Source organism: Daldinia childiae, assembly GCF_008694065.1.
Source record: "Daldinia childiae strain JS-1345 chromosome Unknown Scaffold22, whole genome shotgun sequence".
Taxonomy (NCBI): Eukaryota; Fungi; Ascomycota; class Sordariomycetes; order Xylariales; family Hypoxylaceae; genus Daldinia; species Daldinia childiae.
In genome coordinates this window covers 23,533-47,916 of record NW_022984663.1, presented here as the reverse complement: position 1 = coordinate 47,916, position 24,384 = coordinate 23,533, and the positions used below count along the sequence as shown (strand labels likewise).

General features: G+C 45.5%; 8 protein-coding genes across 8 annotated transcripts; 2 read left to right on the top strand and 6 right to left on the bottom strand.

The window, feature by feature from the left end:
- Positions 1 to 1,683: 1,683 nt before the first annotated feature.
- GL218_09456 (uncharacterized protein) lies at positions 1,684 to 2,634 on the bottom strand (the record flags this gene model as incomplete). Its single annotated transcript, XM_033586292.1, has 1 exon — positions 1,684 to 2,634. One exon carries the CDS (start codon positions 2,632 to 2,634, stop codon positions 1,684 to 1,686), a length of 951 nt encoding a protein of 316 aa, XP_033437678.1.
- Positions 2,635 to 5,874: 3,240 nt separating this feature from the next.
- GL218_09455 (Thioredoxin-like protein 1) lies at positions 5,875 to 7,044 on the bottom strand (the record flags this gene model as incomplete). Its single annotated transcript, XM_033586291.1, has 3 exons — positions 5,875 to 6,228; positions 6,287 to 6,861; positions 6,966 to 7,044. 3 exons carry the CDS (start codon positions 7,042 to 7,044, stop codon positions 5,875 to 5,877), a joined length of 1,008 nt encoding a protein of 335 aa, XP_033437677.1.
- A 626-nt stretch (positions 7,045 to 7,670) lies between these two features.
- GL218_09454 (putative J domain-containing protein C63.13) lies at positions 7,671 to 8,541 on the bottom strand (the record flags this gene model as incomplete). Its single annotated transcript, XM_033586290.1, has 3 exons — positions 7,671 to 8,313; positions 8,388 to 8,448; positions 8,514 to 8,541. The coding sequence occupies 3 exons, from the start codon at positions 8,539 to 8,541 to the stop codon at positions 7,671 to 7,673; spliced, it is 732 nt and encodes a 243-aa protein (XP_033437676.1).
- A 967-nt stretch (positions 8,542 to 9,508) lies between these two features.
- GL218_09453 (uncharacterized protein) lies at positions 9,509 to 10,377 on the top strand (the record flags this gene model as incomplete). Its single annotated transcript, XM_033586289.1, has 2 exons — positions 9,509 to 9,746; positions 9,953 to 10,377. 2 exons carry the CDS (start codon positions 9,509 to 9,511, stop codon positions 10,375 to 10,377), a joined length of 663 nt encoding a protein of 220 aa, XP_033437683.1.
- A 440-nt stretch (positions 10,378 to 10,817) lies between these two features.
- On the bottom strand, positions 10,818 to 11,952 carry GL218_09452 (uncharacterized protein; the record flags this gene model as incomplete). Its single annotated transcript, XM_033586288.1, has 2 exons — positions 10,818 to 11,802; positions 11,858 to 11,952. The coding sequence occupies 2 exons, from the start codon at positions 11,950 to 11,952 to the stop codon at positions 10,818 to 10,820; spliced, it is 1,080 nt and encodes a 359-aa protein (XP_033437682.1).
- Positions 11,953 to 11,986: 34 nt separating this feature from the next.
- Positions 11,987 to 12,520, bottom strand: GL218_09451 (Prenylated Rab acceptor 1; the record flags this gene model as incomplete). The annotated part of the gene is made up of 1 exon (XM_033586287.1): positions 11,987 to 12,520. One exon carries the CDS (start codon positions 12,518 to 12,520, stop codon positions 11,987 to 11,989), a length of 534 nt encoding a protein of 177 aa, XP_033437681.1.
- A 3,739-nt stretch (positions 12,521 to 16,259) lies between these two features.
- Positions 16,260 to 16,768, top strand: GL218_09450 (uncharacterized protein; the record flags this gene model as incomplete). Its single annotated transcript, XM_033586286.1, has 2 exons — positions 16,260 to 16,371; positions 16,446 to 16,768. The coding sequence occupies 2 exons, from the start codon at positions 16,260 to 16,262 to the stop codon at positions 16,766 to 16,768; spliced, it is 435 nt and encodes a 144-aa protein (XP_033437680.1).
- An 876-nt stretch (positions 16,769 to 17,644) lies between these two features.
- On the bottom strand, positions 17,645 to 22,622 carry GL218_09449 (ATP-binding cassette sub-family A member 3; the record flags this gene model as incomplete). The annotated part of the gene is made up of 4 exons (XM_033586285.1): positions 17,645 to 19,150; positions 19,211 to 20,877; positions 20,929 to 21,708; positions 21,761 to 22,622. 4 exons carry the CDS (start codon positions 22,620 to 22,622, stop codon positions 17,645 to 17,647), a joined length of 4,815 nt encoding a protein of 1,604 aa, XP_033437703.1.
- Between the last annotated feature and the right edge of the window lie 1,762 nt (positions 22,623 to 24,384).

The window sequence follows — 24,384 nt, the reverse complement described above, 5'->3', positions numbered from 1 at the left end:
CAACATGCATACCTACATGGAACTATAACTAGTATAAAAAGTGTTGTAGTGTTGTAGTGTTGTAGTACCAAAGCCTGGTCGAAGAATCATATATAAAATTTCCACAGTTACTCCTTTTCAGTTAATTCGGTTCAGATACATCAGCACCAGCTAACTCTATTAAGTCTCTTGAGTCTAAGATATCGTAGTTTAACATATAGTACGATACTAGCTAGAGCTTGTGAAGGAGCATACATATTTCCGCTATCCAATCTTGGATACGCGAGCGCTATACTAAATTTGATATATCTCTCATATTTATACCTCTATGTGTTAACTGGCATTCTCATTATGTAAATTTCACACAACATACTTCTCAACCTAGGTAACTTATAAGAACTTAGTGAACTCATTTACAATATTACCTTCCCATGGGGCGTATAGAGATGTGGTATGGGATATATGTTCATGCAAGGCAATATTAATCTCCTCTCTGCGTAGTCTTTAGCCTTCCAGTCCCGACTGGTATGTCTTAACACGACATATCATATCATCAGACGAGCCTGTTTATATCACATAAAGTAAAACGCACTCCCTCGCCCCACCGAACAACACACAGACCCCCTAGCAGATATGTATTCAAACATCCCACACTCACACATACAAGGTCTTATATAGATCAATGCAGCAGCCACGTCCAAGTCACCAATATATATTGCACGAAACGCCAAGTCAGGAAATACAAGACCATATTATAAGTATATCCATTATCCATATGTACACCGCACCTTACCTCACACCACTCCTCACTCCCAACCCCAACGCACCTACATATATACATACCTACATACACAAAAAAGGAGGGGCTCAACGCAGCCCAGCCCAACCCACTCGAAGCCCCATTTCCACGGGAGCACGCAGTGCATACATGCCTACGTGCGTGCATAGTCCACCCAAACCGCACCCTCTGCAGTTTTGGCTAGCCAGTTGCTTATATTGCACTATATAGGTACGCAGCATGCAAGCCAGTGGATAAACCCCTCTACCGCAGCCGCGCCGGTATCGAACCCGGGTCGGCCACGGAGCCGTATCACGGCGCAGAATAGCGGGTTTGCCTACCTTGGGTGCTCATGTGCTCGGGAGCGGAGCACATACTTATATAGTGGATTTGTGTAGCCTGACCGACTTATTAAAAGCCATGTCGAGCACTGCGTCGACCATAATCATGCTGGGTCTTTTATGATTTGCCTTGCTTTTACCTCGCTTATTTGTCTGTGATTAGGAGTAAGTGGCTTGCAGGACCCCGTTCTTCTCTAGGATAAATCTACAAACTGTTTGAAAACGGGGATCTTTTCTTGTGGATCGGCGGGGCCTTGAAAATAATTGTAATACATTTCCTCAATTACCATTACGCATATGCGGGCCCAAGTTCTATCTAGGTACTCTTTCCTGCCGAGTGATAAAAAAGGTGAATGCATCTAGATTTTAGTGTTTATGCTACAGTTGCTATCTGCTCCATTACTCCGAAATGTAAAAGCAGCAGTATCGTATTGCAGAAAATGTATAATCCTGTTTAATCCGAACAATGCATGATGCCATGGCCGTATTGGCGAGTCCCCAAAAGACAATGATGTAGTCTATGCACATATACATAGGTAGCCAACCTAAAAGCGCCGCGCTCCGTATGCTTCCGTTATAATCCTTTCAATAAAAATCCTCGTTGCGAACTCCAGTGTAAATCCAAGTTAGAGTAGCCGTCTCCAGGCCCGGCACCTTCAGTGATGGCCCTAAGGTCTCGTCCTCCGCAAATTTATTCAGCCAGCTCTCGAACGTGCCCTTCAAGTCGTGTACCTGGTATCCGCGCGGTTGCGGATCATGGACGCACTGTTTCGAATGCCTCGGCAAGGGAGACTGCTGCACCTTTTCTGCCTCCGTTCTGTCGTCCTCCGGGTCGTACCTAACAAGCCTACTCTGGTACGGCCGGCGCAGCCAGTAGTTGTCGAGGTTAAAGTTGACGTTGAAGTTGAAATGATACGATTCGTACAAATCGTAATGTCGCCAGGGTAGGCTGCGCGAGCGATCGGGGCCGCAGCACTTGAGCCGGAGTCCAAACGCCGAGCGCTGGTAAACGACGAGGATGATAGTCTCAAGCTGGCGAAACTTAGATATGTACTCGAGAAACCGGGCCATGTTGCGCTTCGTTTGGACGCTGCGATGAAACATTCGTAGGTGCAACCCAGTGTGTAAACCCCATGATGTACCGAGAGCCAACCTGGTAGCACTCCGACGAATAGGCTCAATCTGGCTTAGGAGGCGAATCACCTTTAGCAGCCTCTTCACCTGTAAGTAAGAGTCAAGTAGAATTATGTCTCGACAGAGATCTAGGTGCTTGACTGTTCCAGAAAATGCGATAGGCTTGTAGCGACGCAAAACTGCTTGCCGGGCATCACGGCAGACCCGTGCTATAGAGGGTGGCGGCTCGTTACGGACGTCAGCAAACATCAAACGGCCCGAGGGCGTGGTTTGAGATTGCGCCGATGACGGAGAATCGAGGACCTCAAAGACTCTCGGCTCGGGGAGAGCGTACCCCCATATCATATCCCGTAATTCCAACGGCAATTTTCCGAATTGCGGGAAGGTGAGTTCGGAAGCCATCGTGAGTCGTCGCGCTGGTGTTTGTTTCACTAATAGCCGGGTTGTATAGAATGTCCAAGTTCTAAGTATTTTCTTTTTCTGTGCCAAACTTTTAAATAACACGTCCTAACGCTTACTCTTGAGTCGGTCCGATGCCGTGTAAATGTATGTAGAAGTCGATACGAAGGTGGCTAACTGGCAGAAGCCAATGCAAACTCCTGCCAGCCACAGCCTCGAAGCGCTCTCAGCTATTTGATCTATCAGCAGCGATTCCCGAGGCTTCCTATTCAGCCCCAAGATCCTTTGGCCAAATTAAATGCCTCGCCGGGTACCCTATATCGGGTTTCGCAAGCCTTTACGAGGAGTGGTGGACGATCCACGTCGCCGTGTAAGTTGCCCACAGGTGGATTGTCAAAACCGGCGTGGGGAGGCCTCAGGCAATAAGCCACGACTTTAATTACTACGCCGCGGTTCTCTTTAACTCTGCCACTAGATCCAATGTAAAACCCCAATGACGTTTTCTGACTCCGATGAGAGAGGGAGAGGGAGGGACAAGAGTGAAGCGGACAGATCCAAGAGGAAGAAAAAGGAACAGATTTATTCACAGGGTTAACCAAGAAGGAGCCGAACCAACATATGATGTAAGATGTTTATGAGATTTAAGAGTCAACTAAGGTCACTGGCGGAATATGTACCTAGAAATGCGTAGGATGCTTGATCACATGGGTCGGCGTCTCCAGAATATTAGAGACAGCGGGAGCCGCTAAGGGAAAGGGGTGGCTTGCAAAGCTTTTTGCTTCTTTGCTCAGGTGGAAAAGGGTTGGGGGCAGAGCGAATAGTTTAAAGCCAGTTATGCGGGTATGGGACGGACTTGTGAGCAAAGACCAAGGGCGATGAGCTAACACTCGTCTAAGAGGACGCTTGAGCGGCGGAAACCTTCCAGAAAGAGACATGGGGGTGATGGCACAATACGGACAATACATACAAATCAGCTACGAGTCGGGGCGCTGACGTACAACTAACGTAGCGAGGCAGGTCCTGAAAAGGGAAGCTGAAGCGTGCTGGAGAATCCTATGAAATGGGCCGGGTTAATAAGACTACTACGATAGCCACGAGTTTTGAGACGATAGATAGAGAGTAGAAGCTTACATGCGTTGGCCGGTAGACGAATAGGGAGTCGAGACATGCGACGGTCGGAACTGGTCTATAAATGGAACAATTAAGTTGGATATTAATGCTGTATACCACGTTAGACAGTTATCCCAACGCTGGTTCGCCATTCTTCGTGCTACGCTGGAACCCTGCCGCTGTGGCACACGTGCAGATATCACGCAGCAGACTATCATATCCAAGACGGAGGCTAGAGCAGCTGACGTCGGCCTAGGGGGAACATAAGGGGGGTTGCTAGCGCTGCTACTGTGTGTGCGGCTTCTGACGACTTAATAAAGCCCCGTGCTGGTGGGATATAGTCTGCTGCGTGACGTTGCATGAGGGGGGGGGGAAAGAATTGGGGGTTCAACGACGAGAATATATGACCAAGATGCGCCAGATAGGTAGAATCAGGGCTGTAGACGAGGCTTGCCAATGGATCGAAATGTCATTAGCTACATCTATTAGCTAGCAGCCCCCAAAGCCTGAAACCCTTCCCGGTGAAAGAGCACACAGCGCATAGAGAGAGCACTGTATTTGTCTTGATACAGGTATCCGTAATTTACTCCCAGGACGAACAGGACGAACAGGACGAACAGGATGAACATGCACACGTATGCCCCTCCCACTTCCAAGTTTCTCACTTGACGGGGGCTGCGGGGGATACGCCGTTAGACGGGATGAGCGATAGTAAAAAACGACCTGGGATGTTAAGTAGGTACCTATGGAAGGGATCCAAGTGGACGGGTATATTAAACAGCATGATCGTTCCGGGGCTAGCTGTTCCAAGGGTCCTTGGGTCCTTTAGATATGTAGACTGAAAGAGCGTCTAGATTCCTCAGACGGGGAAAAGACTATCATTTGTAGTAATTCGTTGGAGAAATGTGGATTAATTTGATCCTTCTGTTCGTTTCAAGAACATTGAATCATTGAATTGAACCCGCTTTCAATTTGATACGCAATGCGACGAGAGGTGGAGCAAATCTGTAAAAAGTTGGATGGAAGCAATGAAACCTCGGAATAATTAATAAAGTTTCCTAACTTAAAAAAATATTATCGGATGAATTTAATAATCATTAGGTACATGTAGTTATACAAAAAATACAGTTGCTATGTAGTCATATATCCGAATATCTACCGTCTCGGTTGTCGCTCTAGCGCGAGAACCGACAGCTAGCTGACACCTGCAGCTTGAGCTCGCAGCTGGTGCCGACGCTAGCAGAGCAAATCAAAACTCGAGCGCGATGCGACAAAATTTTTATTTCTTTTTCTTCTTTTCTTCTTCGTGCGGCTGGCATGACACAACACTCCCCGTGTTGCTCGAATCCCTTCTTCCTTCAGTGGAATATACCTCCATGGATATATAGCGTCAGTCATGCCACAGAGAAATTAAAATTGCAAGCCGGCGACTTCACTTCTGAAGTCGGTTCGAACCTGAAGCCTTTGGTTGCTTCTTCGAACCGCAGTGAAGATGCTGGACATTATAAAGAAAAAAGAAAACTTTTTAGCCTATCTAACTCAGCTTACGAGAGAGACTAGTTGGTAAAAATTTCTGCTATTGGATGAGAATAATGTCTACTAAGACATTGTTGCAATCTTAAAAGGGAATACTCTTCCTAGGGGACTTAGCACTTTCCTTTGCTTACTCAATGCAGTATCCGATGCAGTGGCATGGTTCTTAGGCATCGTAAAAATTATCATTTATAATAGTAATGAGGAAGAATATGCGAATCCGTGAAGGTGGTGATGAGGTCAGAACTAAGCTTGACAACCAACTAGATTTGCAGATCAATGAAATCCAATCAAGGCCAATGCAAGGAGTAGGTAGACTGGTTGGTTCCCGGCATGGTTCGGTGGTGACACCAAATAGATGGACAGACACGTATGCCAATCATGGACCTTGTTAGCATTTTCTGTGGCTGTAGACGAGAATGGAAAGTCATAATGAGCATTCCGGTTATTGATTGATTGATACCATCTATCTATATAGATGCGGTCTCAAAAGCATTCCGACTCTATTCATTGCGTTCCATTCGCTGCTCACATTCGCCATAAGTAATCGTGACCGCGATTGGTGCTCGTCTACCCACCCATTATTTTTCTCGTCGCACTCTATTCACCTTGCTCGTCGCCGATCTTCTCAAGTTTCCCCATTTCCCTTTTCTCGCCAGACTCGCCAATAAATCTTATTCGGTCCAATCGGACCTTTTCGTTATCACCGTCGCCGTCCACAACAAAGATAACGAGGCTAGTGATATTTTGGAACCGGACAAATCGTAGTCCCAAACTCGCGGTACCGTTAGAGTTCCAGTCGCTCTCGCCAATCTCGATGGTCTGAGTCGGGTCGATATCATCAGCTTCGTCAAACCCCAGATTGTGTGGTCGATTCGTGAAGAGCTTAAGAGTCTTGGGCCTCATCGGTACGTCGTCGTCATCCTCATCGTCAGTGGGCGGTAGAGAAGTGATCTAAAGAGGTATGTCAGCTTGATACTTAAACTGTATGTAGTGGAACAAGTTTATGTACCTGTATCGTGTGGAGCTTGACAGCAGAGTTGAATGGCGTATAGAGAAGCAGCTGCTCATCCGTGTCGCTTTCTACCCAGTCCTTCTCACTGTCTACGACCTTGTCCTTGGATAACGCTGAAGGTTTGTTTTTATTGAAGAGAGTTCGAACAGAGAAGTGGCTTTCATCAGCGTTCAGCAGTTCTAGTCCTCGCACGTCAATGGTGTCTGAGATGTCCGTGTAACCTCGGGGCAGGTCAGCTCCCCTCCAAGCGATACCTCCCGAGCCAACGCCACCGCTACCGCTACCGCTACCCTCTCCCTGTGTAGCATGCTCGATGTTGTGACTTAAACTCTCAACGATGGTCTGGAGCTCCTTCGGATTGGCGCCTTTGACCCTCTCAGCAACAGACCCATCGCGGAACACTATAAAGGTAGGCAGATGCGTAACGTGATATTCGGCTGCGACTGCCTTGGCTCCCTCGGCTTCCGTGTTGACCTTGACGAACGTCGCAACTTTTGGGCGTGAAAGAGATTTCGATAACTGGTCATAGAAGGGTGCAATTTGCTTACACGGCCCGCACCAGTTCGCGTAGACTGCGCGCCGAAATAATTTGTCAGCTTCGCGTCGTAACGATGATGGCGATGGCGGGGCAAGTTGGTGGTAATGGTAAATAAGGCTTGGGGGGAAGCTAACTTACAGTCTGCCACTACAATACGCGAGCTCTTTAAGAAACCGTTAAATTGTTCAACCGACGTTATTTCTATCGGCTTGGCCATTTTGACTGCTGGGAGAGGATGATATATGAGTTATTAAGTACCTCTTAGCTTAGCAGTTAAAAAGTATGTAAGTAGAAGGCCCAAAGTTTGAAGATGGCGCTGGAACGGCAAGACGGGCGATAGTAGTGGGGGAGGAACAACAATCCCTGCCAGGTACGAGGGGAGAAACGTCCAGAAATGGAATAGCGTTATTTAGCTTTTGCGTAACTTTTCTCACCCGCGACTGCCTATTAAGACCCTTGATACTAAATACATAGCTTCGATAAGAAGATAAACATTAGGTACTTAACCGCATTATTCAACGTTCTCCTTAATATAGCACAGAACGTGTAGCTCTTTTTTTTTTTTTTTTTTTTTTTTTTTTGGCAAATAAGTAAGGGGATAATTTTATCATGTCTCTGAAATATAATATCACACATGACCCATACTTTCTTTATACCAGTAGGAATAAGAGTTCATTACTAGACTTCTATCCGCCTGCCTTTAAAACAGGCACACCTAAACTCCATGCATATTCCCTAGCAAAAGAATGCAGTCAAACCAAGCGACGTAGTCCTCGTGTGCCCACGCCTTGAAAGCAGCAGAAACACACCATAAGCCGAATTCATATACCTTAGGTACTCTCGTCAAATCCCCACGGCATGGCTAAACACCCTCGTAGCAAGCTGAGCCAGCAGCCTCGCTCGATCATCCTGCGGCAAGTCCTGGAAAACAGCATAAACACTCTTGCCCTTCGCATCCCTCACAGCACCCAACCTATTCCCCGCCACTGCGCCCGCAACCGCACCCGGCATGTTCGCCAATATAAAGCCCAGCACGCTACCGCTAGCCGCACCTAGTATGCTCCAGAACTTGGACGTCGGAGTATTGGTATCCTGGTCTGCGAGCCCCTCCTCGCGCAGCATCTCCTCGAATACATCTCCGAACTGCGCATCTTCAGCCTGTTGCCGCGCCTCTCGCGCATGAGGTTGCGAGTTGGTGTTCCCGCCCGTGAAGAAGTTCCAGGCCCACGAATACGCGCTCTGCGCTGCTCCTGTTCCTCCTCCTCCAGTCTCAGGCGGCACTGATTCCTCTGGGTCGTCTGCCTCCTCGTACGTGTAAGTGCTGCGCCCACCACCGAACCGTCTGCGCTGAGCGTCGTACTCGCGTCGCCGCGTGGTGTCTGACAGCGTGTAGTAGGCGTCATTTACGAGCTGAAACTTGCGTGTTCGGGCCGGGCGCTCAGGTGAGTTTGAGGGAACTCTGTCCGGGTGGGTTTTGAGAGCTGCTCTGGCCGCGGGGATGATCTGTTAGCAAAATAATAACTCTACATAATGCCAACTTGTGAGTATATATATACTTACCGCTTATAAGCATCGCGAATCTGCTGCGTAGTGGAACTTTCGGAGATCTCGAGGATCTTGTCTGTGATTTATCTTGTTAGTGGGGTTGACGCTACAAGAGCTGAAAGGAGATAGCTAGTGACGTACAGTAGTTAGGAGGCGCTCTATCAGTCATCTTGAGTATTTCAAGTCAATATTGGTAAAAGTATTGATTTGGTAGTTGAGGTAAACTTTAACGAGATTATGACAGATATTCTAAAGCTAAGAGGCCAGGTCATAGGTAGTCTCTTGAACCAGGCTTGTCAGTCAGGCGGTGTTGGGTACTCAAGATACCTAACAAGTGCATCCAATAACGGACGTCATAGATGTGGCTACAAATCTACCTTTCCATAAGGCGACTTTCCGAAACGGGCAATCATTAAAAGTTCTAGCCACGGTGGCATTGTGGCTTGATATTTCCTCTTGAATTCTCCGGTCTAACTCCAACTGCCTTAAACGGTTCAGCGCACATGGTACATAGTAAGTTCTCCACCGACCCGCAAGCTCACCTTCGGAACCAGACCACTAGAGCGGATCCAGATTAGCCCTAACATAGGATCAGTTCTAGGCGGTTTTAGGGCAGCGCAGATCGTCCAGGGGGTTTGCCCAGCCTGCCCAGCCCCTTGAATTGTCGGTGAGAAGGCGATCTCTTCTCTCTTATTCGCAGTTCCAACTCACGATACCTTCCCTCTGGATCTCTACAAGCCGTAAAAAAATAAAATTCCCTTTCTACTCCAGCATCGCGTCCCGCCGAAGTGGGTAGTCACCTCGAATTTGTTCACAAGCTGGCCGGTGCGTTATAGCTTATCGAACCACGGAGATCGTCAGATCATAAAATCGATCTTGATCTTCATAAAAGATCCGCTCCGGTAGCTGTCTGTGAGAAATATTCCTTAGCTTGCTTTTACGGCTCTTTCTCGCCTGTCCCCGCCGCGTCGATTAAGCATCGGCAGCTAGATTTGTGATACTCGAACTGCAGAGCTGCATGTCGCAAGTTTAAGTGAGACAGCTTCATATATATATACCTATATATACATGCAATTTATATATTAGCATATTATTTATTATTATTATTTATATACTCGAGACGTCAATCTTTTATCATGGGTTTCTTTGACTGGGAGGACGACGACGCCGAGTCCGTCGTCTCGAACTCGACAAGAAAATCTCACACCGGCCATTCGTCCCGTCCGCACCGCAGCAAGCGTCACTCAGGTACAGGATCCATCTTCGGCGGCAGCAGTAGCCATCACAGCAGTCACCATGACAAGCACAACAGCTCGCGGAGCTCCTTTTTCAACCTCGGGAATGGCAGCAGCCGGAGTTTCTTTAGCCTCGGTGGTGAGTTTTTTCTCTCATTTCTTTCACATATTCCTATATTCTATTACGTGTGTTCCCTTGCTCTACAGGCCCATTCACCTGTCGAATGACACGTAAGAGTGATGGTGGATTTTCGGAAATTTTCTTTCGACCACGTAGTATTATATACCATTGTCATACGTGCCACATATACCAAATAAGCGACTAACAACGGAAATTCTTAACAGGCCGCTCCAATTCGTACTACAAACGCCAGCCGCGCTCGTCCTTCATCCAGCGGACAATCAAGAAGTTGCGCCGGCTCTTACGCGACTTAATATACTATGCAAAGCGCCACCCTATCAAGGTGTTCATGCTAGTGATCATGCCTCTGATCACCGGAGGTGCTCTAACCGCCCTCCTAGCCCGCTTCGGCCTCCGCCTGCCTCCGACCATTGAGCGTATGCTGGGTGTTGCGGCCCGCGCCGGTTCCGGGGACAGTGTTGGTCTTATGAGCGAGGCCGTGCGCATGGCTGGTGGTCTCGGCAACAATGAGAGCCTCTCTGTCCACCGAATCCGCGATGGTGACTACCAATGGGAACGGCGACGGGAGTACCATAGCGAGAGTCACGGCCGCGGGTTCTTCGGCAGTATTCGAGACTTCTTTTCTTAGCGTAAGAGGTATGTAGGTAATGGGGGACTTGGATAGGCGGTTGGCTTGGGACGGTATATAATGGCTTATGATGAGGAATGGGGCGGATCAATTCAGGTGCCCCTTACCTACTACGAATTTACGGATGGCGTTCTAGGACTGATTCTAGGAATACATTTGGGAGATTCTTCACTTCATACCATTCCTTATTCTTGTAAGAGTTGGGGTTACGATTGGTGTGCAAAAAGAAGAATAGTTCGAAGAATCGATACGATACCCTCGTGTTAATTAGACTTGTCGTAATTTAGAAAGTCGTTTCTTATACGTGCCTTCATAATCAGTGAAAGTGGGACTATGATCAATATTGTGGGAAATTTTAATCAAGTTGGTGAATTATTTGGCATATCAATACTCTGTTACACGGGTATGCTTTGCTTATTAGAATAACTAGACTACTTGCTTTATTTCCCTTTCCTTTTTTTAGGGGCAGCCGCTTTCCGTTTCGCAGCTGCAATAGGTGGCGAAGACTTTTTACTCTTGGTACGTTCGGGTGAAGGGGATGTTTGCATCACAATTTCGCCTCGACCCCTTCCTCTTGAAAGCCGTCCATCGTGGGCGCCATCGTCACTAGTTGTCTCGTCCTCCTGTTCGTGCCCATTCCTCTCATCTCTTCTGGGATGTCTTGAACTGCTCCTATCTGCAGGAGCAGTCCTGCCCGCTGCGTCTAGTCTAGCAGCCGCAACCCCATCAGCATACAGTGCACGTGGACCTGCGGTTTGGTATTGGAAAGGATCTCTGATTTCTGTAAGGGACGTCCGTGAAGATGAAGGCTTTGCTGTGGGATCCGAGGCATGGCGTTGATTAGGGGGTGCATGTACGTATTGATAGTCGAAAGGAGGGGAGTTTCGCACTATAGATTGGGGACGACGAGTAGAGGATGTAGATGATGCGCCTGAACGAGGACGTGAATGTGAGGAGTTAGGGGGAGGGAAACGTCCCATGGGAGGGGCAAGCTGGTTTTGCTCTGAACCCGATTGAGGATCATCGAATTGTGAAAGGGGAACAGCATATCGCTGCTCCTTTTCCTTGCGTTTCCGATCACCTCCACCACGTCGTTTTGCTGCCTCTGCCTCAGCCTGTAAACGTTTTCGTCTTCGTTCAAGAGCGGCAAGCTCCTCCTTGTTCAGCTTGACATCCGCTTTGCCTTTGGCTTGGGCTCTCCGTATCCTTGAAAGGGCTGATTGTACTAGAGCCTCGTCAAGCTCCCTTCTAAGCGCTTGATTCTCGTCTTCCTCGTCTTCCTCGTCTTCAGATGCCACCTCCGAGTCATCTTCCGTCGAGTCGTTTTCGTCATCCGAATGCTGATAAGCATAACCATTCCGTGGTTGGCTGCCATTGCTCAAATCTATTCCAGTAAACCGAAGTGGATCACTAGCAAACCGTCTACTACCAGAAGTCGTTACCAAATCAGTACCTTGTGTATCCATCTCGTTCTCGCTACCTAATTCCTCCACAACGCGGCGCCCAGTACCCCATATGTTGTCTTCCTCCTCTTCTCCCCGTCCTCTTCGCGGGCGCCTCGATGGTCTTCCCCATTGGGGCGCAGATTTGGGAGCTCGCGGCCGACCACCTAGACCGCCTCCCCGGAAAAAGCCTCATCGATAGGCTTGTCCATGAAAGAAGCGTGGCCAAAAATGACCACGCCACTTGCACCAATCAACCATAGGACAGTGGTGAAAGGTGACGCAATAAGAAATAGAAGACCACAGGTGACGAGCAATCCGGTATACAGCTGGGAAGACGTGGCTTGGAAGGTACCAATGGTAAGGTCCTGTCCATTAAGTCGGCCAAGGAGCCACAATCCACCACCCAGAAGTATTATGTCGAAGAGCAGAAGGGGGTTCGTAATCAAGGCGTAAACACTGAGGAGGATAATAACCAAGAGGTAATTGCTCGAGAAGGTGCCCAAGTTGTAATTGACACGCGACTGAACCTCGCCGAAGTTTTCCGGTTTAGACAAACGCTTGAAGTCGAGGAACTCGCTGACGGGACGCATATTAGCGAACCGACTAGAGAGAGAAGTGTTACGAAATCCGGCGAAGCGATCCTGAATGTTCAGGCGCGACGTCAGGACGTCGAGGGGAATCTGGATACGAGAAGCCATTGTGTTGTGTAGAAAACGTAATAGGAATCGATGTTCGGAAATGTTTTGTCGGACACAAAGTGGTACACGGGGAGCAGTTTTAGATAAGGCGATTGAGCGTTAGAATGGGACGCTGAAATCAATTCAGATGAGGGATGATGAGCAAAGGTATTTCAGTTTAGACTCGAACGAATGCGAATGATGTTTTAAATGGTATTGATATTGTCGTTGTTGTCTGTCGTCGTGGTGGAAGAAGGATCTATCAAAAAAAGGCTAAAGATTAGAATTGGACAAGTAATTTTTAAAATTAGATACACCCGGTCCTGGTTGCGTCAACAAATAAGGGGCAGAGCTAGTAGCTTACGTATCAATCTTCTTCCACCACCAATTGGTGAGATTTTAGGCAATGTACAACCTCTAAGTACCCTTGTGCCTTAGAAGGCAGCAGTATTTCCCAAGGACTAAGGAAGAAGAAAGCCGACGCGAGACCGAAAAAAAAGCGAAGGTAAGAAAATCGAAATGGATGAAGTCTTTTAATAGACAATATCCAAATTAGTGTCTTCTATCTTCCTCGTCAATCGTCACCAGAGTGAATGACGATCTCTCGTGGGCAAAGCCCAGGGGTTAATGCCGATTTGCACTATTCCCCCCGGTCTTTGAAAAGTTTATGCTTTTAGAACGAGACTCCACTGGTGCCAAGTATCGTGAAACGCTCTACTTGGTACCACAATACACGCAAAAACCTTCACCACGCCTCCGACGGGGTGAAGGAAGTTGGTGTTGAGGGGAGGTAGAGAAGAAGAACCTAAAAGGATCAATAAGAATCAGGGTTGCCAATGCGTTTTATTCTTCTCGGACTTATGGATTGTATCTAAGGCGTCACTGCAATATAGTTGATAATGCGGTGTGAGAAAGCTGGCAGCCGCTAACTGGTGGTAGAACTTGCGGGTTGGGTTGAGAAAAAAGTGGAATACAGCTGCATCTGAGAAGCACCTAAGAAGCAATGTCTGGCCTATGCACCCCGGTCAGGTCAAGCGAGAGAGTTTTAAAGCACGGTCCACTCACGTTCCTGCCCAATACATACACACTGCTAATAAACATTCATTAGTTATCAGACTTTCAACTTCCCTTCCTGATGCAGATATCAATACAGATACAGCAGGCGCCTATGTAAGACACGGCTTCTTTCAACCACTCATATCCTCGGCCATAATTCCATGTCTAAGAAAGTTTAATAAACTCTACAGCATTCAAGCATTCAAGCATCCAAGCATCAACCATGTTGACTGCAATGTGGCATCACTTTTAAAACTCGAACGATACTAAGAACCAAGAATAACCCAATTGCATTCGTATCATGCCGCATTCTCCGCTTGCTTCGGCTTACACGGATACACCAGCTTCAATACTGGAGACGAGTTCAGCTTTGTCCAGTAGATTGAGAACCGCTAAGGTCGTCTAGTTTGGAGTAAATGATCTCGGTTTTGCCACGTTCTAAGCTAAGGATCATACCGAACACGCAACTCCCAATGCCATATTCCACGCAAACCCAACGACTTTACTAAATATGTCTTAATCTCAGTCTTGTATCTTACTCGAGATCTCTCTTCTTATAGACGAAAAGTTTAGAATAGTCGTGTTTGCTATGAGATGGTGCAAATAAGCCGGTATCTCTTCTCCTTGAAACTACTACGCTTCGGAGCTTTTGAAGAGGAGTGGATTTGTCGGCAGTTACCCACCAATGAATGACGACTAGATTGTGATGTACATCTCCGGGACCGATCTCGATTACATATTATGACCACGACCGGTGTGAATTAACCAGATTCCAATTGTTGAGAGGTTGATATAGTATCTAACCTATTCTAATACTTCACTATCGCCGCAAATGAAATATATGTTGAAAATGAAGTAGTAATATAGTTCTCATATTTTATAGTACTTAAACGGCTTAGTCACGGTAAGAATATTACTCTTCCTTTACATGAAGTCGATGTGTGTTCCCCACAGAGCCACCACGAATAAAACGACTCGGGAGAAATGAGATCACAACGTCACTTTTAGTAAAGGCTCATAAATACTTGCTATAAGTATTATCAGAGGATTAACCCAATTTGCGTTGCCTAATAATTAAAATTGTTCCTACTTTGTTTTAGCATGTGCTAGTTTCTAAGTTCTTCATAGAGTTAATAATACCTAGGTGTATGAAAAAAAAAAACCCCCCCATTCAATTTTCAACTAACCAACTAATATAAAGGTCAGTTTTATATAATTGGGGTTTGATTATAATAACAGCTGGACGATGTAGTGAATAATTGTATAGAGCTTGTATGTACAAAGTCTGGAGTCTTATTAATCCTTCCCTTTGAATTCCACTATATCGGCCTTGGCTATCTTACTCATTTGATTGATTAATCAGATCGGATTTCTTCTTGTTCCCGGTCCAACTTGGCGGCCTTGGTGACTCACTCTACTGCTTGAGTCATATTCCTAACAACGGGGATATTGGCTTTTCTAGGTGCCATTCGGAGGAACAATCAATAATCAAAAGATAAGTCTCCACACGCTCATTAGGGATATATTTCATACATACCTATTTATGTTTACTTCAATTCATCACTGTATAGCTGTTTAATAAAATAATAAATCAAACAAATGATTGATGCATTAGGTTGTCATGTTAAAAGCGATTTTGTGAGATGTAAAAGGGTATTTTTCCCATTTTATTTCGAATTTCTACCGTTCATATAAGTGAGTAAGTGAGCATATGTGCGAAATAGGGGCGCACTTGGATATTTAGTCCGGCATTCATAAATAGTATGTAAGGCAAAGAGGGTTAATCATCTGACCTAGGATACTGGAGGGATATATAAATGGAAAGATTCTAGGTTGTATTTTCTACATAGTTTAGATTTGCCAAATCACCTTATGTACATACAATTTGTGGACAAAAAAACCGAACACTTTAAATCTTAATATATTAAATTTCATTTAAATTTACAACGCTTAATAATATTATATTAAAAAAATGATATATATAAACTGATGTTTATTTTATTTTTTATATTTAATTCTAATTTTAGATTTTGAAAAAAGTAATATTTAAAAATGTAAAAAATATATATTTATATAATTATTTATTAAATATTTTAAACCTATATTTTAACTAAAATTATTTGATTTCTAATTTCTTTCATTTTTTATTAAAAATAGCCTTTATTTAATTATATAAAGATATTATGTTCATATTTATACAATTAATATTGGTAAAGTTATAATATTTTAAAAGTAGTGAATTTAATAAAAAAACGTTATTTTATATTAAAACTTTATAAAATATACACATTTTAAAAATTCGTAACCTTACCAATTTATAAGATATAAATATATAATTAATATTAATAAATTAATAAATAGCTATTTTATTTATAGAAAATATTATATATTAAATAATACGATTATTAGAATATTTATAAATTAATTAATTTATATATAATCATCATACTTTTATTTAATATATTATAATGGTTATTTATAACATGTAATAATAATAGAAATTATAATTATTAAATATATATTCCAAATAATATTATATCAAAAACCGTATATTTTTAGCTAATTTATTTGTAAAATTATTAATTTTTGAAATATATAAGTGTTGGAATAAAATGTGCGGTATTTTTGTCCACTAATTGTATCACCCTCTAGCAACCACTGATCTGAGTATCAAAGTATTATTTACCAACCTTTCTCTATCGCAATGTCTGGTCTACCATCATATGCGTATCCCGGAGCCGGCGAATGGGCTCGTGAGACAATGCATTATAGCCAGGCCATTCGTGTAGGAGACAGCATTTTTATCTCTGGTCAGGGTAAATAGAACATTCATCTCAATACCTTGAAGTTCCTGATAGACATTTTCGAAATATAACTCATGATTCAATAGGTGGCTGGGATCGTACCAGCATTTCGCTCAAGCAGGATATCCTAGAAGAAGTAGATCAAGCTTTCGACAACGTCGAACACACGTTAAAGCACGCCGGAGGTAAGGGTTGGTCTCAGGTATATCGTGTGGTTACATACAGCACGGATATTAAGGCCACACACGACCGTATTGTCGAGAACTTCAAGCGCTGGATGCTGAATCATCAACCGGTGTGGACGGAAATCGGCGTCAAACAGCTCGGTATGGATACGATGCACATCGAAATCGAAGTCCAGGCCTATGACGAGGAGGGTGCTGCTGAAGCACGGAAGGCTCGCGTTTAGAGGTGTAGGTCTAGCTCGGGGGGAAGAAATGTATAAATGCTTATAGATTATTGAAACTCTACTCATCTGTATTTCATTAGCTGCGCGCTCAGACTTGGTTTATGTGAGAACAAGGGCATCTTTAAAAAAGATATACGTATGGCTTGGAAAGGCTGAACAATGTGAAGCTTATCAAAATGAAACGTGGAATTTGAATATACTATCATTAGCGAACAGTTGGTTTCATTGGGACTCTATTGATTGCCAACCGAGAAAGAGCAAAGTCGTCAAGTGATAATATACCTCTCATAGACGATAATTCTTATGGACGGAGAAAATTTAATAATAGATTTTGAAATATCACTTTAGGATTTCTCCACCCCCCTCTAAAATATTAGAAGAAAAATCGCCTATTGACCAAGTTACTTATACGTTGGGTAATGAATGTACTGAGATTAAGGAGAAATGGCTTAATGAACATGACCGTAGCTATTTATGTTCTCCTCCTATAACAGTGGATATGCGGGTTTACTTATACTTCAACTACAGTCTTGTTCATACCTTTTATCATAATATACGAAGCTCCCGGTACAGCAAAGTTGACATTTATCAGGCATTCATCGTTTAGTGATCGATCCTTCAATACATGAATAATAGAAAGAGTAAAGAGAGAAATATAAATCTAAGTATTTCCTAAGTCATATGGATTCTCTCTCCTCCAAAGTGAAAATTTAATAATTGTATCGATCACGTTTAAACGTCTTAGACATTTATATGTCCTCCATTACGAATAGGGTATTTACAAAGCAGACAATAAAGAAATATGCTATTACATCCTATATCCCATTCCTCGGGTTTTCTTCGAGCCGTCTCTTATTCGCAACCAGTCCCTAATTTCTACCACCGCCACCAGCGCTTTTGCTGTCGTCCTTCATCCTCAGTAGCGTCGCTCTCTTTAACCACCTTCATAAACACCGACTCCATCGTCGCAGCAGAGATAGAATAACAATCAATACCGAGCTCCTCCTTGCGCGTCTCTAATGTCTCAATCAGATATCTTGTAAAGCTGCGCGTTGCGTGCCGCCCTCCCGTAGGCCCAATCGCATCGCTGGTGGGCGAAGCACTCGCTGACTCAGGAACTCTGCTATCAGCCGGGACCACGAACCTAACCTGTCCGCCAAGGCTCTCTCCCTCAAAGCGCAGCGCGTTCCCAAACGTGCTGCGCACCCACTCCTCTACGCCTCGCATCTCCTCCGCCGTCGACAGCGGGGCACTGCGCAGGATCAGGTGTACGTGGTACTCATTACTGTGTGTCTTACGCAGTGCCTCCGTCGTACCAACGGCAAGGACACGACGCGCTACAATTGCCGCACGCGTGGCGAGCGCATCAGCCTCTTCCATCGAGTGTGTAGTTAATAAGACAGAGCGACCGGGCGCCACGGCGGCCAGCGTGCGCCATAGCACGCGCTTCGACGCCGCATCCATGGCCGAGCTGGGCTCGTCGAGGAGAAGTACTGGTGGGTCGCCGAGTAATGCGATAGCAAGGCTTAATTTGCGCTTGTTGCCACCTGAGAGCTTGGCCGCCATCTTGCTTGCGTGTGCTGTAATGCCCACGCGGGCCATCACGTAGGATACGGCACCTTTTATGTCTTCGACGCCTTTGCATCGCGCGTAGAATGTTAGGTGTTCACGGACTGTGAGTAGATCTAGGGCGTCGAATTGAGGACATACTATAATATTCATATTATTAGTACTGGTAGAAAGATAAGGGAAATGGAATAGGGGTAGCTTACCACCAAGGTGTTTCTGAGCTAGTCGCTTGTTCTTAAGCACGTCAACACCCTCTAGGTAAATCCGACCACTACTTGGTGTTGAATCACCACGGATCATGTTAATCATAGTAGTCTTTCCAGCACCGTTGGGACCTAGAAGAGCGAGGATCTCGCCTTCCTGGAGACCGAGCGACACGTCGTCAACCGCAACATTAGGTCCAAACTTCTTGGATACGTGAAGTGCACGGAGGAGATCCATCTCCGATGCAGCCACACGAGCTGTCTCGGCGTCAACATCCGGCCGTCCTGACGAGGAACTGCTTTTCTCTGCGTCGTCGATGACTGGTGGCAGGGGCTTAGGCTTTGAGATCCACGCGAAGCTACCGCCTTCAAGCCACAAGAGCAAGCTGAAAAGGCCAAAGATTTGCAGGATGAGTAGCATGATGGGTCCACCAAAAGCGTAGAAGGATCCCGGGTCTGTGACCATGTCCTGGCCTCGGCAACGGACGATGTACATGTTTAAACTTACAGCCATACCTCGCATAAGATTCTGGATAGGGAAGATAAGACCAAGTCCGTAGGCGGTTCCGTCGTTGGCCATTTGGTTGGCACCGTCTGTCATTTGGATAACCTTGATCTAGGGTTAGCACAAATCCAACTTCGACATTAGGATTAAAAAGGGGTACCTTACCAACAGTGCAACGATCGAGATGGCATACATGATCGCCATGAATAAGATTGAGTAGGCAAACGCTGCTGGCTGCGAGCGGGACATGAGAGAAATCAGGTACGCGAAAAGGATAGCTGCAAGCCCGTAAAGCACTTGTATGAACCAGATGTAACCTATACCGAACCATGGAGCGATAGGAGCGATCAAGGCAGTGCAAGCTGCGGTGATCACTAGGACAAACACGAAATCGAACATCCAATACGAAAATAACAGAGGGAACGGTCGGACACCATTCGAATACTGAAGTCCTCGTACTTGAGATCTGCGCTCGTAGGTCGGGTAAAGAGAGAAGAAAGCTGGGTAGAGCGCCTGGAGTAGACAGAATATGGTGACGTAGAACATGCTCTGTCCTCCCTCGGCCTGGTGATAGGAGCGAAGAGTAGACAGGTAACCTGCTACGCGTCCTCCACTGCGGACCTGGTTAACGAGGTTCAATAGGCCAGAAGCGCCCGAAGATCCAGACGTTGCAGAGTAGGCGACAAGTGGCTTGGTGTTATTACCCATCCATGCCGCGCCGCCATACGAGATATTCACGGTGTTGGTACGAACGAAGTCCTCGAGGTCGTTCCGGCTATCTAGGAGGTAGGGCCCACCGCCATAGCCGCTGTAGCGATACCTACTCGTAGCATTAATTATATCTTCGACTGTACTGTTTACGGATGGAGGCCCGAGTGCTAATGAACTTGTATATGTGTAACTCATACGGCTATCATATGGTGAAAATGAAATTAGGCGATTGCAGTCGGGAATCTCATAGTCCTCGAGGAAAGTCCCGATGGCATAGGTCGCGATGATAGGAATGGCCAGGGCGAAGAGGTAAGCCCACCAGTTTGAGCGCAGGATCTGCATCCTCTTTAGGAAGAGAGCCCAGAATTGCTGTGAGTAGGTAACCCATAGAGGTGGTTCGACGTATGGGCTTTTCACCCTGCTTGACTGAGAGTCTGCGATTGAAATCTCCTCCGGTGTCTCACCGATGAGGGTATGGGGCTCCTCGGAGACCTTTAGGAATACATCTTCGATAGTGGGACCGGTGATATATAACTCTGAATCACTTGAGTTCTTTAGGGAGGCTAGGAGTCCCGCAGCGGAAGTCGAGTCCGGCGTCCTGCAAATATACCTATCGTGTTGTTGTGTCACTGGGTATGATATGCTCGATATGTCTTCGGTCCTGGGGATGTGGACACGATAGCCTCCGCCATATTGGTTCTTCAGTTCAGTCGGTGTTCCTTGGCACTTGAGTTTCCCCAGTGTGATGATTACTATATGGTCTGATAAAACCTCGCATTCGTCAAGGAAATGTGTAGTTAGCACCATAGTTCTCTGGGATCTCTCGCTAAGAACCACATTCCAAATGGCACGACGAGATAGGGGGTCAAGACCGGAAGTAACTTCGTCCATTAAACAGACGGAGGAGCCACCGACAAGCATACAAGCCAGTTGGAGTTTTCGCTTCATACCACCGCTCAAGTTTCTCGCAAAGCTGTTCTTCTTGAGCGCAAGGTCACATTTTTCAATTAGTTTTTCGAGGGCCGCTGTATCTTCGGTATTGCCTTTAAGAGTATTCCAAATGACCAGATGCTCGTAGACAGTCAAGTTATCCCACAATACATTACGCTGTGGACAAATACCTGTATAAATTAGTAAAAGGACCCAGGCTCCAATTGTATAATGTAACTTACCCAATTGCGACGGCGAAGCATTGATGTTTACTTGACCTCCAGTAGGCACTTGAAATCCAGCTAGCATGTCGAGGGTTGATGTTTTCCCAGAACCATTAGGACCTAATAGGCAAAGGATTTGGCGTTTCTGACTGACAAGGTTCAACCCATCGACGGCTTTCGTTTTCGGAGTGCGGGCACAACAGAAGAATTTCTTGAACCACGATGGCCGATACTGTTTCTCCAAGTCGATAGTCTCGATAGCGACATGGGAATTGACTGCTTCTGGACCGTCATGGAATGTTCGACGACGGTTATTGTTCCCGTGTAGAAGCGTCTCAACCAGAACGGCTAACAATGCGTAACCAATGATTTGGACAACCAAGATAATCCAGAGGAAATAAGGGCCGGTGAGACTGACCCAATTGATCCCGTGCCCCTGACCGGTAACCAGTCCCGTGTCTAAGCTCGAGTCTGGTATTGGTTGCTGCATGTTGAGGCGGATTCCAGCAATTTCGGCCTTGGCAATGAAGTTGAAGAAGTAGATGTAGTTCATGCTAGGAAAGAAGAAAGACAACGCAACGACCTGGCTAAGAGGAGCTGGTCTTGCTAGGTTTTCCGAGAAGGCAGAGCAGATAGCTAGCAGCCAGGGGATCAACGAAACCCAAACACTGGCAAAAGCAGATCTCTTGAAAAAGGCAGCCCCAAACACAGACGCACTTGTAATTGCCCATCCCGTGAATATCTGCCAGAATATCGTAACAGCCGCGTTTTGGGTAGGGACAAGGAGGGCCCAGTATACTAACTAACGTTAGAGACGACGTTTAAAATTACCCGACGGAAGGTCACTTACAAGCTCCCATGATGATCCATAGAGGCAGATATAGAATATCAAATGTGAAAACATAGCTCAGAACCCTCGGCCAAGCAACTCCTCCGCCCATTGCGTCGATTAGGTCTGACATCCCGGATTCCCTCTCGGACGCTATCATACCCGCAACGTGATGGCCAACTGGGATAAAGGTGATGTAGTAGACGAAAGACAAAAGATACAACGCCAAAATGATAAAGCCCCTTCTCGACTGCTCATCCACTTCCTCTTGTGTTTGATAAGTATAAGGCATGAAGTCTGGGCTTTCAGTTAAGTTAAGCATCGCGTTTTCGATTGCTAGTTGTAAAGGTAGGTAGACCTTATCGACAGCGCTGTCCGTGTCGAAGACGTTGAAAGACCAGTAGTTGAGGCTGGGGTCTGTTCTGATAGTATAGTTCCATGTTGCGTTAATATGCCCGCTGAGAGGCGAGTCCTTGAAGATTACTACCGCATGGCATGGCGAGTTCCCGTGATAATCTACCGGGCAAGTGGCATCGACCTTGTTGGAGTCATCGAGATGAACAAGTCTATTAGAATCAAGGGGGTCTGTAATCTTCTCAAGAACAGCCTGAAAGTCGGACCCAAGACCAGGCTCTTGAACTAAGACAAGCGATTTCGAATTACTCGCCATGCTATCGGCAAGGCTGCTGACCGAACGGGGATTGGCGATTCCATATCTGTTAGTATCCTTGGAGAAATTCTGAACTTCAAGTAAGAGGACCAGAACAAGTATCGGGAAGAGGAGAGATCGGAAGAAGGTCGAGCGCCACTTTCGAAGAACGGTTATGAGGAGGTTCTTCCTCGTCAACGCCCACGTCTGGCGCCCTAGCGATTGTAGATTCATCTTCAACAGAGCTGACAACAACTGGTAATAGAAGCTATGCCATACGTGTCATTGAGTAGGTTTACACCATAGAATAACTGACCAAGTTGTCGATTATTATTAAGTATTCAAATCGGGGGCAGATATAAATCATATATGATACGGCTCAGCTCCGAATTAAAATTGGCATTGGCCAAGCCCCCACAGCAGTATACCATTCGAGTGTTTATCATTACACGGCATTTCTGCGGCATCATTTGTAGTTACAGATCAAAGATTGCATGCTACGGTGTTGCATACTGAATAGTCGAATGAGCCTCGTTGAACTCCCTGCTTACATGACATTCTTTCACGCATTCGAGAAGCCAATTACTCCTATTATTCAACACATTCTGGCGCGGAGCGAATGAGAGAGCGTAAATATATGGAGTTGACATTGCTTTGCTCTGATTTTGCAATATTTAGGAGTATATCCCAGCATGAGCAAGTCAAGGTTAGGTGACTTCGTATTCTGAAATCCCAGGCAGCAGGATTCTTTTTATTGGGGCTGGGAACAACAACTCGTGGGAACATGGGGGATCCCGCTATATACGATGCAGAACTTAGCCCAATTACCGATCATCCTACTTACCGCTCTTGGTAAAAATGTAGAGAGCCAATGGCTGAGCATTGCCGATCAATCCTTGCTGTCCAGCGCCATTTACTCGATTGGTTCGCAAAAAATAACCCAGCTCAGATCTGTTGTATTACACACATATAGCAGATTTGAAACATGAAGAATGTTGATGGAGATTTCTTCCATCTTGCTCAGCCTCAACCTGTATAACCCGTCCGTTCAGGCTAATGATAAATAGGGAGATAGATCTGCTCTGGGTACATAGATTAGACCAAAGTAGGCAGGGTGTATGGTGGTCAACGCGAGCGGCATATTGGGGTTACAATAGGCAAACAAATAAAGACTCTTCTCATAGGCCAGTTTTTCGATAGAAACATTCACCTGTGTTGTAGACTTTTTTTTTATCACATTTTCCCTAATACTGTTGGATTTCCACGCCTTATAGTAATATTGAATATGTCTATAAACAATACCCTCCTTGAAATATTCAGTATCTTGAATACGGTCGTGTCTGCGGGTAATACCATCATCTTTGTTGGCATTAGGCATTGGCTTTATCGGTATACTTGAATATGCACTCCTTATTCGGTGAACAGTTCAATGTTGTAGCCTATGGGCCGAGGATTATGGAACGCAGACAACGATGGTCTGCTGTCATACCCAATAACCTCACATCAACGATATCCTCGTATGTATGTTACAAACAGTGACGGTGCATTGGCTGATCCTCGACTTGGAACATTTATATATCACGAGGCCTAATATACCTGAAATTTAAGTTAGCAACCAAATACAAAAATACTGATGTTTCAGAAATATGATTAGAAATATTTTGTTCAGGTAAACCCAATCGTTCACATCAAGGTCGAGCGACTCAAATACAATCTAGCATAATAAATTGGAGATGTCATCATGAAAATATTTTCCTCATATTATCAAAGAAATAAGCGTTAACTTACTAGTTGATCGATCTCCCTCGGGTCTTAGAGCATACTGTCTCAAGACAGGTCGGACTAGAGACACGTCTACACCTTCAATTGGAGAAGGTAGAGATGCCTATATTTGATGCATACATATTTGTGGTTGGAGATGCTTTAATATGGTTAGCTTCCAATAAATAGGTGCGGGTACTGATAGATGACTTACCATTACTGCTTTTTCGACGGA